At 55.5% G+C, this 12,735-nt stretch overlaps 3 protein-coding genes across 4 annotated transcripts; 1 reads left to right on the top strand and 2 right to left on the bottom strand.

The window, feature by feature from the left end:
- Positions 1 to 484: 484 nt before the first annotated feature.
- Positions 485 to 7,158, bottom strand: NSFL1C (NSFL1 cofactor). The gene is made up of 9 exons (XM_051802958.1): positions 7,007 to 7,158; positions 6,170 to 6,267; positions 5,483 to 5,557; positions 4,193 to 4,358; positions 3,770 to 3,862; positions 3,029 to 3,138; positions 2,472 to 2,609; positions 1,803 to 1,967; positions 485 to 865 (listed from the first exon to the last, which is right to left on the bottom strand). The coding sequence occupies exons 1-9, from the start codon at positions 7,106 to 7,108 to the stop codon at positions 703 to 705; spliced, it is 1,110 nt and encodes a 369-aa protein (XP_051658918.1). The 5' UTR covers positions 7,109 to 7,158; the 3' UTR covers positions 485 to 702.
- A 635-nt stretch (positions 7,159 to 7,793) lies between these two features.
- Positions 7,794 to 9,235, bottom strand: LOC127478162 (tyrosine-protein phosphatase non-receptor type substrate 1-like). The gene is made up of 4 exons (XM_051803423.1): positions 9,181 to 9,235; positions 8,652 to 8,981; positions 8,160 to 8,501; positions 7,794 to 8,011 (listed from the first exon to the last, which is right to left on the bottom strand). Exons 1-4 carry the CDS (start codon positions 9,233 to 9,235, stop codon positions 7,827 to 7,829), a joined length of 912 nt encoding a protein of 303 aa, XP_051659383.1. The 3' UTR covers positions 7,794 to 7,826.
- On the top strand, positions 9,165 to 12,207 carry LOC127477902 (signal-regulatory protein beta-2-like). 2 transcript variants are annotated; one of them, XM_051802978.1, is made up of 5 exons: positions 9,165 to 9,297; positions 10,230 to 10,583; positions 10,709 to 10,910; positions 11,280 to 11,319; positions 11,677 to 12,207. In XM_051802978.1, exons 1-5 carry the CDS (start codon positions 9,234 to 9,236, stop codon positions 11,800 to 11,802), a joined length of 786 nt encoding a protein of 261 aa, XP_051658938.1. In that variant the 5' UTR covers positions 9,165 to 9,233; the 3' UTR covers positions 11,803 to 12,207. The 2 variants fall into 2 exon arrangements, with proteins under 2 accessions (XP_051658938.1, XP_051658937.1); XM_051802977.1 differs by having other exon boundaries at positions 11,674 to 12,207.
- The last annotated feature ends 528 nt before the right edge of the window (positions 12,208 to 12,735 follow it).

The following is a 12,735-nucleotide window of genomic DNA, read 5'->3' as shown; positions in this document are numbered from 1 at the left end:
TGCAATACAGCAAATTAAACCTGCAGCCGGTCTGGCCTGCCAGGGAAAGCACAGGCAGAGCAGGTGGGGACTGCAATGAATGCCCCAAGAGTTCAGCTGAGGGAAGGAAAGTCAGGGCTTTCTCTCCGGAAAAGCCTGGGAAGTGTTAAACCTTGCACCTCAGATGCTGGAGTTTTCCCCACACTGAGCTCTTTCACAAAGACTTCCCCCATAAGGCTTTTACAGAAGTGTAACCACTATCCTGACAATCAGATCACCAATTCTCGGATAGTTTATATTTAATGTGCGGAAAAAAAAAGGGAGTACTTTGCAGCAGTCCCTGGAGGGAAGAGCAAAAGGACTGTGGTGAGCAGTAAACAGACAGAAACTGCTCCCTGAAGCTCCCTTCCCCTCGCCTTCCACCTCTCTCTGAGTGCAGTAACTCAATCCACAAAGGTAACTGAACTCTCCTGGGAGAATCTGGGGCACAACAGGCTGCAGCTCCTTTCAAAACGGATTCGTTTCGTTTTATTTATTTTAAAGTCCACTGATCATCATCACAAAAAAAAAAAAAAAACCCATCGGAAATGCAACTAAAGAGAAAAAAAGTCCAACCAAGACCTAAGAACCCAGAGCTACGAGCAGATGTGGGCCCGTGTGGCACCACGCGGGAGGGGACGGCCCCGTGCGCCGCGCCAGGCGTGTGGCCACAGCTGGGGTCCTCTATGTCAACCGCTGAACGATGACAGCGTTGAGCAGGTTGGCTTCCTTCAGGGTCTGGTTCTCGTCAGTCAGCTCTTTATTGGGGAAGGTGGTCATGAGGACGAAACTGGTGGCAGCCATCGCTGGCCGAGCATCTACTATGAAGAGCCGGATGTCACGGATCCTGTCCAAAGGGATCAAACACACAAGGGTGATCCTGTTACTGAACAGCTTCTACAAAGGTGTGCAGCCTGTGCTGCATCTGCTTCCCAGCTCACGTCACAGGCCACAGCCAGACTATATTCTGATTTAACCTGCTCCTCTGTGGGCTCCCGTTTAGTGAAATAACAGCAGCTCAGTGTTCTTTGTCTGTGTTGTCAGGAGGTTATTCGAAACTGAAAGCTTCCAAACCCTTAATGATGAACAGATTTAAAGAACTGTTTGACACTTGCTGCTCTGAGTGATTGAGCTTGTCACACACAGCAGAACCCAGAGGATTTCGGCTCCCCTGAGCAGCCACACAGTGACACGGGATCCACTTCCTGAACTCAGTCATAGACAAAGGCTTTTGTAAGTCTTTGCCCTGGGCTTGACTCTTATAGAAACTGGAGGAATGAACATAAACCTCAAATCAGGGAGGTGAGAAGGACTTTAGGAGAGCAGTCTGAGGAAGCAGTGGGGTATCTAAGCCAGCTCTGCTTGTCCAAGGGAACAGAACTGTGGTAAGAACATCCCTTCGTGCTCCACTCAGCACAGGGAACAGTCCCGTAGAGAAGTCTAAACTGAGGCAGAATAACTGAACAGGTTTCTAATTATCTGTGAGTTTCTAAAGCCCTTAAAAGAGATTCAGTTTTTTATAGGTGACATCAAGGAAAGTGTTGCTGATAACACTGACCCTCCCAGATGTGGTATCACTGGCTATAATCTATCCCTATTTGGAAAGCAAATCCTATCCAACAGTTAACAACTGCCTTAAAACCCCACAATAATTCTATTCCTCCTCATCTATACAGAAGGATCCCCAGAGCTCCCTTTGGCAGGCAACCAGGATTTTAACACCTGCTCCACCTGTGTCCAGTCTGCAGTGCCACGCAGCCCTTCCTGGTGTTTCCTGCTCATACCTGTGACTGTGGTTAAACTTCTGGACCAGTCGCCCACCGTCAGCGAGCCGGATCTGGATGTTGGTGACGGGCTCCGACTCATTGATCGCGATGGCGGAACTGGCTTTGGCTTCGTTCTCTGCCTGCTGGGCTGGTGAGCTGGTGCCCATCACCTGGGGCACGGTGCTGGCAACAGGGGAACACAAGGGGAGCTGTTAAAAACCAAACTCACCTGGCTGCAGGGAGCCAGGATCAGCCAGCCAGCTCATCGCCTGCCAGGCCCAACTACCAGGGCTGCTAGACAGGAGACACCAAGCAAGCTGGAAGTAAGAATTTATTAGTCAGCCAGTCAGCAGGAACTTGTCTAGAAATTCACCTCTACCATCTCCTTTGGTACCATGTCACAGGCCCTTACATCCTCACGGGAACAAGGGCAGTGTGACTTGGAAACACTGCTCCTACGTGTTCTATGGGAGTTCCAAACCAGGGACCCGCCTCCCGCTAGGGAGAGGCTGAGCCACCCCACAGTACATGCCAGTGAGCCTCGTTTCCTTAGAGGAACACCTCCCATCCCACAGGCACCCAGTGCCTTTCCTTCAGAAAGATGAATCAAAAGGCTCCACCTAGCAAGGCTCTCGAGTGACTCTCTCCCATCACACACAGAGCAAAGCAGCGCCGCCGTCTTCTCACCTGCCCAGCTTCTGTCCTTCTCCAGTAAAAGCCTTGAAGACACTTTTAGGTTTCACATACTCCTCATCCCGGTGATCCTCCATATCCAGGTTCACCTGTCCTCCCCGTGCTAACCTGCGCAGCTCGGCCGGGACTTCCCTGCAAAGACAGAGTCCTAAGGCAGCTGCCTGAAGCAGCAAGGCAGGAAAGTGTGGAGAAAAAGCCCCAGACCTTTGGATTTTCAGGAATTGCAGTGTGCCCCTTGCTTAATTAATAGGGCAGACACACACCTCCCCCACTGACACACACAAATTAAAGGCTACTTTTCCCTGTCACCTGGAGTGATGTCATGCATCAGAAATCTCACCCCAAATATGAACACCTCTTTGTTCACTTCACACAAACCCCACACAAACCAAAGCCACTCCCTGTTTACCTGAACCAAATGTTCCATATGAAGAATAATTAATTTCTTACAAGAAAGCTCAGGTGAAATGTGCCAGATTCAGCAGCCTGGATTCCAAAAACACTTGTGTTTCAGAAAACAGATGCTCTTTTTCTTCCCTCTCACTACGTACCCTCTGCGGATATCATCGAGGAACTGGGCATTGGATGGATCCTGGTAGCTCCTCAGCTCTCCACTATCCAGACTGAATCCACTCTTCCAGAGCTTCAGTACAACATGCACCTGCAGCAGCCCCCAAACAACAATCAGCCTCACTGAGCATCTTGGTGACAACAAAAATCGATGCAAAATGAAAAGTTCCTACTGGGCAGAGGAGCTTTCGGGTGCAGAAAACACTCCAGCCAGGTTCCTCTGGGCTGAGGGAAAAAACCCAAAGCACTGGCTATGTATGTAATGGTCAGGTGTCAATTCCTAGAAGGTGGCACCACAGTCCCCTTTTAGGCAAATATGGCTGAAGAGCCAGGAGTGTGCTGGGTGAGGAGCCTAAACCAGGCTCCCACCACGGCCTAGAAGCACGTTTGGCCATAAACCAAGCACGAGGGAACCTCACACTGATGCTGGCAGCTCCACAGCTCTCCAGTGGATAAAGAAAAGTTAATTGCCCAGTGCTCTTCACACATTATTGCACTTCTAAGGAATGCTCATATTCTTAATTAACAGTTCATCAGAAAACTGCTTACCCAAGACCAATCATCTATTTTCTACTCAGAAATCCCACAGGAAGCAGGATTTACCATATTTCTGTCCTTGTGAATTTCTGTCAAGCTTTGTAACTCTCAGGGGTGGCAAGCTCTGTAGCTAGAGCAGAGAAATCCCTTGGGTCACATCTACAGACTTGTGCAGACATACTCACATCCTGAGCAGAGTTCTGCCTCCTCTCTCCTGCCACGTAAGCCGACTCCTCCTCGGGAGTAGCCCCAAGGCGATACCCTCCCCCTGCAAAAGGCTGGAAGAGAGAAGCAGGCAAAGGGTTACAGAACCACACAAACCCAAGAGAGCTGCTCCCCTTCCCCACCACCCCTGTGGATGAACAGGGGCTTCATGGCATCAGCAACATCTATTGCCCTGCAGGCACAGTGACAGCTTCAGCAAGTTCATAAATACGGCACAAGAGAGCGGCTTTTCTTGCTACTGTGACACACAAAATAGAGCTGCACTGAGAGAGGAGTCCAGACTTAGTTGTCAAGGTAATTCCAGGCTCCTCAGTGCCAAACAGCTGGCATGATGGAGCCTTAACTGAAACAGGGAACAGAAGGAAGAACTCAGCCCTCCTCACCTTCGGCTTGCTTGTCTCGCCACCGCCCTTGGTCGTCCGATCGACGGCCACCGCGCCGTGTTCCTTGGCTCCCTTGAACAGATCCTCCACCAGCTCGTTGGGACTCTTCTTCCTCGGAGGGCCCACGATCTGCTGGCCACTTCTCTCCGAGCCACCAGCATAAAACCTAACAGAAAGCACCCGGCCCCTGGTCAGACTGGACCCACTGCCTCTCCAGGACCCAGCGGTTTGACATCAGGATTCACTTGTCCGTATTTGTGCACTCAGTGAAACACCTTGGAATCACAAATACTGGATACTACCAGCGTGTCTCCCACTGCCGCCACCTGCAAGTTCCTGTACTGCAGAGACCTTCTTTTTATGTCAATTACTGTAAGATTACCTGTGGATCAATAGCAATAAAGTGGCCACAAGTCTCAGACCTGGCAAGAGGAACAGCCCAGAGGGACAAGCCCTGTTTTAAACACCAGTACCAGCTCAATCACCCGGCTCAACAAGGCTTCCAGCAAGCCTCTGACCCATCAGAGAAACAACCAACTGGAATTCTGAGGGAAGGCACACAGTCATGCCACACAAAGGACGGATCTCAGCTGGAAGCAATGGATGCACAGTCAGTGAAGTGCAATTAAGCACTTCTGGAAGATTGGGTTTATTAGCTTCCAGATGGCCTGTAACACACACAGAGCGAGCTCCCAGCTGCCTGCAGACCACGGTCCATCCAGGCTGAGCCACCCCTTCAGAGACATCAGTTCCATTCCATTTACTTTGCCTGTCAACCTTAAGGGTATTTAACTACTTACAGCTGACATCGTAGGAGACTTTCCCACTAGTATTCCATGTTCCTGTTTTTCTTTCCACTTCCACATGCCAGTACAGTACCCTTAAGCAGCACTTCAAAAAGAAACCAAACTAAACAACCCAAAACCAAAACCTCAACAAAAATAAAACCGAAAACCTCAAGCAGAAAGAAAACAAATCTCTGCATTATTCCCACATTTCCATTCTCTATGGACATAAATGAGGATCTGGGCTGTTTCCTGTTCTTAACTCAGGGCTTCCATACCCTACTTTAGGCTTTCTCTCAGCGCTGAGAGCTGGTGCTTACACAGCTGAGCACGTGCTTGTGCACAGGCTTTGCACTGACAAACCCCTGTCAAACCGCAGATGCTTCACTACAGGAACTTTATAGAGACACGAACTTGATCTTAAAAAAACTGAACACAAGCAGCAAGTCCTCCCAAAAGGGCCGGGATAAACACCCAGGGTTTGAGTCTCTAGCTAGAAACTTACCGCTGTCCCTCCTCCTCTTCATCATCCTCCTCCTGCGCATGCACAAGGTCTCTGAACGAGGTTACTCGATGGTCACTGCAAAGATCCAGCAAGAAGAATGTTGGGACACAGTCCAAACTAAAACATTCCCAGATAAAACATTCCACACTGAAACAGTCAACACTGAAACAGGCTCCTTCTGCAAGGTGGACTGTTTACCAATGCCTGAACCGAGAGCATTTCTCTTCAAGATACAGCCAGCAACTCCTCTTTAAAACTGGGCAGCATTCCCTGACTTCACAGGGATTTGGTAAGGCAAAACTCACTTCTTATTTTGTAAAATGCTTGACTTGATCAGCTCAGGTCTCACACAAAACCAGAAAATGTTCTTCCTGCAGAGACATGGTCTGCTCAAATGAAAGTATCATGAACTGACTGTCTTTAACCTCAAAAGACTAACCAAGTTTTTCCTGAGCAATGAGCCGAGCTTTCCTAACTGATCTCTGGCTCAGTTGTGCAATAACACCCGTGCTGGTGACGTACAAATGCTCAGGCTTTCACAATTTCTAGAGAGCCAAATGAGGTGAAGCAAATCTAAACACAGAGCTACTCCCGAAAACTAACACACATCAGTGCTTTATAGAGAGTTTGTGTTTTCACAGTTTCCACTGTCAGGTTTCCAGGATGGACCTGGAGCTCACTTCTCACCTGGCTCCAGTGCCTCTGGATATGGAGCTGGGGGTGGGCTGGGGCAGGGTCAGGATGTCCTCATCACCCCCGTCCTCGTAGAAACTGGCGAGGGCAATCTGCAAAGGGAAACCAGCAAAGCTTGTCAGGATGGGAGTAAACACTCCAGAGAAAGAGCAAAACCCACATAAACATCCCAGCTGAACCATCTGCCACGCTGGACCTCTCAAGGCACCTCTCACTAAAGACACTTCATGCCATTTCCCCTTTGCAGGTCCTGGCAAAGACAAGGCCTTGGCAGGCTCTGCTGTTTGGCTGTGTCACGGCAGGGCACTCCCTGCTGCAGGGATGTCACCTTCCCTGCCAGGGAATGCCAGGGCTCTTCTTCTGCAGCACTGACACAAGGGCTATGCCAAAACTACTGCCCTGAAACAGCTGCTTTTGCGCCACCCACAAGCAGAGGTTAACACAGCCAGATCCTTCGAGAAGGACCAGGGACAGGGGCAGGTCAGAGTAGTGGGTGGCTCCTCCACGGTCTGGGGGCTCTGGGGCCGCCGCTGGCAACACCAACAGCACAGCGCTGACAACCTCGCCAGCATTACAGGAGAACCCACACAAACCCGGCACACCCCAGACCCACCGCCCCTCACCGCGCGGGAGAAAACGAACGAGACAACCGAGACGGGCCTCGGCCCCAGCCAGGCCACGGTCCCGCCGCAAGGGCTGAGCCCGGCGACGGGCGGGGGCGAGGCCTGAGCCTGCGGGACGCCGAGCTCCGGCCCAGCGCTGTCCCCCGGCCAACGCCGCGGCGGCGCCAAGCCCCGCAGCGGAGCGAGCGGAGGGCAGCGGCGGAGGTACCTGGAGGTCCCAGCCCGAAGACTCGAGGAAGAACCGCGCTCGCTCCTCCTCGGTGCCGGTCACGGCCACGAACTCCCTCAGCGCCTCCTCCCTGTCCGCCATCTTGCCGCGGTGCAGCGCCCAAACCCCGCCGGGCCGGCCCGCCCCGCCCCCGCGTGCGCCGCCAAACCCGCCCGCCCGGAAACACCCGCGGCGGCGAGCGGGGTCCGGCCCGCGCACAGCGGCCTCTGGCGGCCGGGAGGAGCCGGTGCGCCGGGAACAGGGAACAGGGAACCGGGAACCGGGAACCGGGAACCGGGAACCGGGAACCGGGAACCGGGAACCGGGAACCGGGATGGGCAGCACTGAGCACCGGGAACCGGGAATCGGGAACAGGGATGGGCAGCACTGAGCACCGGGAACCGGGATGGGCAGCACTGAGCACCGGGAACGGACACTGAAAACTGGACACTGAGCCCTGGGAATCAGGCACCGAGTACTGAGCACTGGACTCTGGGAACTGGGCCCTGAGCACTGGGTACTGAGCCGCGGGAACTGGGCACCGGGAGTCAAGCACAGGGAACCAGGCATGGGGGACCAGGATGGGCAGCACTGAGCACCAGGCACCGGGCACTGAGCACTGGGCATGGGGTTGGGCAGCACCAGGCACAAGGCATCAGGCACCCGGCACTGGGATGGGCAGCACCAAACACTGGGATGGGCAGCACCAAGCCCTGGAGGAGGGCAGGTGGATGGGTCACAGACAGGGTTGGGTGCCCAGGACTGACAGCACAGAACAACCCAGGGCATCCTCTGCATCCTGGTGCATTTATTTCCATGCTCACACGACATGGCTGGTGGTGGCCAAGCCCTGGGACCCGCCTTGAGGAACAGTGGGACAGGTCAGCATCCTCAGCGCTTCCTTCTTTGTGCGCTTGAAGAGGAAGAAGAGGAGCCCACTGAGGATTCCCTTCTCCAGCAGCATGCCAAGCCACAGGAGGAGGAGGCTGGATGAAAGGTTCACACCTGCAGTGGGGACAGAGGATGTGAGCAACCAGGTCGCAAGGAAAGGCATTCCTGGCCCCAGAAGGAGCCTTTTCTGGGACTTTGAGCTTTCTCAGGGGGTTACACCATACAGCCACCCTGGCAGGCACCCCACCCAGCTTTGACGCACCACTATTTATCTGGGACCACTTGCTTGGTCCCTTCTGGCTGGCGATCTGGATGGCTGACTGGTTGACAGGGGCCTGATCATCATGTACCACCAGGCAGGTGAACACAGACCCATTCCTCTCCTCTGTTGCTTGCACCTCCACCTGGCTCCTCAGCTCCAACAAGCCCTGGCGCAACAGCGATGGCCGGGAGTCGTTCTGCACCTTCATCTTCATCCCGTTCTCCAGCCAGGAAACAGCCACATTCGCTGGGTAAAAGCCCTTCACGTGGCAGGTGAATTTCACGGTCTTGTTCAGCTCAATGGGGCTCGTCTGGTCAGGGCTCACATCCACACTGGGGGAAACTGGGAAGAGAGGCAGCGCCTGGTGTCTGACATCCCTGGCTCTGCTGCCCACAGGGTGCCCTGTCCCCACCCCATGACCCACTGTACCCACTCCAGGACCCCCAGCCCCACAGGAGCAGGACACCCCAGCACAAGTGCCCCAGCCCTCACCTCTCAGGACTCTGTTGAGCTGGTACATCCCCCGCAGCAGGGTCTCTGACGCAGAGTGCTGCACCTCACAGATGAGCCGTGAGGGGACGTCACCCTCCCCTAGGACCACTGTCACACTGCTGGACATGTTGTAGGATTTCTCCCGCCATTCAGTGACCTGGGGCAGCTGAGATGAGATGGAGGCCCTGTCCTTGAACCATTTCACGCTGATGTCTTTGGGAAAGAACCCTCCAGCCGTGCAGTTGAAAGCCACTGATTGCCCCGGCCCCGGGTGGTGTCTCCCATGGGTCGGTGGTGCAGAGCTGGGCCAGGGGCCCCGGTGCTCCGGCCCTGCACCGAACCGGGGAGGTCGCAGAGCCCGTCCGGTTCCCTGTTCGGAGTCCAGTGCAGCCCCTCGGGGCCGGGCGACCCGGGGGTGATGCCCGTCAGGGGTTATGCCCGTCAGGGGTGATGCCCGACGGGGCTGATGCCCGACGCGAGTGATGCGCGGCTCTGCCGGGCAGGCATCAAAGCGTTAACCACCGCTCGCCTCCGTTTCCTGTCCTGCTTCTCCTTTTCCTTCCCAAAGTTTGGGCAGAGCCCATGGCCGCGGCGGCAGCTCCGCTCCAGTCCGGGCAGCGCAGCCCCGTTCAGCGGCAGCTCTCGGGTGAGTCGGGAGTGGAGCCCCCGAGCCCCCCGCTCCCCTGCCCCGTCCCACACCGGTCATTAATGCGAGCGGGCGCCAAAGATAAGCACCGGGCGGGGGGGTTCCTTCCGCGACCACCTTTTGGTGGCAAAGCGTCCCCGGGGCTGCAGAGCCCAGCTCCGGAGAAGAGCACAGCCGAGTCGAGCCCAGCCGAGCGGGTGCCGAGCACACCGGGGGATTTGGGCAGGAGAGGTCTGGGGGCAGGAGGGGTTTGGGAATGAAGGGGTTTGGGAAAAGGGGAGATTTGGGGACTGGAAGGGTTTTGGGGTGCAAGAGGGATTTGAGGACAAGGAGTGTGGGAGCTGTGCTGGACTCCGGGGCTGCACATCCCTGCCCAGAGCCAGCTCCTGGTTGGCTCCTGGCTGCGAACCCCAATTCCTCATGGAGCCCCAGTAATCCTGACTTGTATGGAACAGAGCCAGGGCGTTAACGTTTAACAGCACTCGGTTGTTTTTCCTGGCAGGAATTCCCCTTGGCTCCCTCTGTACCTCTCTGGCCTCCAGGCACCTGCAGCACCTCCTGCAAATGACACGACAGGGTGTAGATTTATCAAATCATGGAATCACAGAACCATTTAGCTTGGAAAAGATCTCAGAATCCTCAGGTCCAACCATTCCCCCAGCACTGCCAAGGCCATCACTAAACCATGTCCCCAACTGCCACATCTGTATGTCATTTAAATCCCTCCAGGGATGGTAACCCCACCACTGCCCTGGGCAACCTGCTCATTTTTCAGATTTGCCCCTTGTTCATTTTGAACTCGGCTTCCCCTCTCCCAGTGCCTGCACTTTGCCTGTACCACATCCCAGGATATCTCTCAGCTGCTCTGCCTGTGAGCCAGCCCTCGCCTCACCCCATCACTCACCCCCAAACCCTCCTGTTGCTGTGCCCAGGTACAGGTGCTCGGGGGGGTCAGGACTTCAAGCTGCACCAGCCCCAGGACAAGGTGTCGGTGACAGTGGGGAAGATGCTCACCCTGGGCTGCACCGTGTCTGGATCCAGTGAACCTGGTCCTGTGAAGTGGCTGAAGGGCTGGGGCAGTGGGAACAGGACCATCTATGCGGACACGGGCTCTGCTCCCCGTGTGACGAGAGCCGTGAGTAGATCCGACACAGACTTCACCATCCACATCAGGGATGTTCAGCCCGAGGATGTCGGCACCTATTACTGCGTGAAGTTCACCAAGTCCCTGACTGGTGAGGATGAGGTGTTTCAGCGTGGAACTGGCACAGAGGTGTCTGTGCTTGGTGAGTGCAGCCCAGCAGGATGCTGCTCCCAGGGGCCCCATCCCACAGCCCCCACCCTACCTGCAGCAAGGTCCCACACTGCTCTGCACCCACCACCTTCTCCTGCTCTACCTCTGTCTCCACAGAGGCAGCTGTGGTTCCCAGCATGGTGGCTGCAGTTGTGGTGCTCTGCTTCCTCCTTGTCCTCGGCCTCCTCGTCGCCCTTTGCCTGTACAGGAGGAAGCGCCAAGGCAGGGTGGGCAGCCCGTGCCCAGCCGGGCCAGCAGCCGTGGGCAGCTTCCCGCCCACCTCTCTGCAGTGCTGTGCAGGGACCCCCAGCACCCGCAGGTTTGTACCCACCACCTCTTCCTTCTGCACCCTGAGGTGAGCAAACTGCCTTATCCACCTGCTTTATGCTGGTTTTTTTTAACTCTCTGGAGCAATAATTTGCCCCAGAAAAGGTCCTTTACTGTGCTGTGCTGCTTCTCTCTGTGTTTCACAGAAGTGCCTGGTGGGGAGCACCCAGCACCAGGGAGCTCCCTGCAGCCCCTCACTGCGGTGTCTGAGCCCAGCCCAGGAGCACAGACAGCACGTTGTCCCTCTCTGCCTTCAGCATGGGCATCCTGCTGAAATTCGGGAGGGGAATTGAGGGAGGCTGTGCTGGGTGGGAGGGGACCCAGATTCCTTTAGTTCTAATGGTTGTCCTTCCCTCTGCAGTGAAGTTCTGGATGCAGAGAGCTCCCACCTGCCCAGCCAGGTAAGAGCGATCTGTGAATAGGGGGAAGTGCATCCCATTCCAATGCCCCGGCTTGCTGTAACTCTGCAAGTCTCTGGGACCAAGGGGGACCTCGGGTGGGCAGCAGCTGCCTGCATCTGGTCCCAGCACAGTCTGCACTGCAGCACGGGGCCACCTCTGCAGCCGTATCACCACCAGCCTGGCTTGAACCTGGTTCTTGGTGTTGCCCTGTGTGAGGCCAGGAGTTGGACTCGATGATCCCTGTGGGTCCCTTCCAACCCAGGGGATATCCTGTGATTCCGTGAAATAAGGTTGGGGTTATTTTTGCAAGATTTTTGCTGTGGCATCATCCCCCATTTGTGTGCACTTCTGCAGCAGAGCAGCAAGGAGGAGAACGACATCCACTACGCCGACCTGCAGGCCCTGCCCACGGCCCCCCGGCGCGGCAGGAGCGCGGGCACAGCCTGCACGGAGTACGCCAGCCTCAGGGTAGCTGCCAAGTGATGCATGGCACCACGGCCTGTGCGGCCAAGCCGTGGTGGGGAGGAAGCAGGGATGTTTCTGCAGGGCACAGTAAAGAAGAAGTGGAGCTGTTTACGTGGCGCACCCCGGTCTCAGCTCAGCGCGCCATTCTCAGAGCCAAGCTTCCTCCTGTTTATTCCCATCTCAGGGCTGGACCTGCTGTGCCAGGGCTGGGCAGCAGCTCTCCCAGGACCCAGCAGCCATCTCAACCACTGGATCAGACCACGAGGCCAAGCATCTCTGCGCTGTGCAAGGTGTTTGGTGCTGATGACGCCAGGGGGGCCTCATGCTTGCCTGTGCCCACCAGCACAGGCCTCCACTGGCCCTTTCCCAGCTCACAGGTCCATAATTTGTGTTATCTTGTCACCACCCTCATTAAAGCCATCAAACAACCATGCTGTCCAGTTTTACTGTGCTCAGGGCAAGAGCAATAGCGCCAGTCCTGCAGGATCCTGGGGGGATCACATGAGGCCTTCAGAAACCCCCGTGGCGGGAGGGGCTGAGGCCAAAACGGGCTTTCCAGGCAGAGGAACCTGCTGCCACTGCTGCCTGTGACCTCAGAAGCTGCTGCACTTGCTAGTTTTCAGATTTATCTACTTTTTCCCGTGAAATCAGAAAAGAGAAGTGAAACAAGACTGCGCAGCCCCGGGGAGTGTGGCTGGCAGGGAGATCCTCGTGAGGACAGAATTGTCACAGGGGGGAGAAGAGCTACAACGGAAATTTATTTGCATGACTGAATAAGAGTCCCCTCCTCTGGGGACGTGTCCTGGGGACAGTTTGGGGTCAGTTCTTTCTCAGAGACAGTTCGGGAACGCTCAGCACCCTGTGGGCATGGTGATGGGGGGTGGAGTTTGCCAGGGCAGGGATCCAGTGCCTGTCCTCAACCTGGCCCCCTCAGCATGGGGCTATGGGGTG

The sequence above is a fragment of the Manacus candei genome, unplaced genomic scaffold, assembly GCF_025592945.1.
Source record: "Manacus candei isolate 608988 ecotype Guabito, Panama unplaced genomic scaffold, ASM2559294v1 h1tg000057l, whole genome shotgun sequence".
Lineage (NCBI taxonomy): Eukaryota > Metazoa > Chordata > Aves > Passeriformes > Pipridae > Manacus > Manacus candei.
This window is presented reverse-complemented; position numbering and strand designations above follow the sequence as displayed.

Coding starts and splice junctions, on each gene's coding strand:
- NSFL1C (XM_051802958.1), bottom strand. CDS start 7,108: ATGGCGGACAGGGAGGAGGCGCTGAGGGAGTTCGTGGCCGTGACCGGC. Junction 2,610..3,028: donor CTCGATGATATCCGCAGAGG/GTACGTAGTGAG, acceptor CTGTCTTTGCAG/GGAAGTCCCGGCCGAGCTGC. Junction 1,968..2,471: donor GAAGGACAGAAGCTGGGCAG/GTGAGAAGACGG, acceptor CCCTGTTGCCAG/CACCGTGCCCCAGGTGATGG.
- LOC127478162 (XM_051803423.1), bottom strand. CDS start 9,235: ATGGGCTCTGCCCAAACTTTGGGAAGGAAAAGGAGAAGCAGGACAGGA. Junction 8,502..8,651: donor GCTCAACAGAGTCCTGAGAG/GTGAGGGCTGGG, acceptor CTCTCTTCCCAG/TTTCCCCCAGTGTGGATGTG. Junction 8,012..8,159: donor GTGGTCCCAGATAAATAGTG/GTGCGTCAAAGC, acceptor TCCCCACTGCAG/GTGTGAACCTTTCATCCAGC.
- LOC127477902 (XM_051802977.1), top strand. CDS start 9,234: ATGGCCGCGGCGGCAGCTCCGCTCCAGTCCGGGCAGCGCAGCCCCGTT. Junction 9,298..10,229: donor CGTTCAGCGGCAGCTCTCGG/GTGAGTCGGGAG, acceptor TGCTGTGCCCAG/GTACAGGTGCTCGGGGGGGT. Junction 11,320..11,673: donor GCTCCCACCTGCCCAGCCAG/GTAAGAGCGATC, acceptor GCACTTCTGCAG/CAGAGCAGCAAGGAGGAGAA.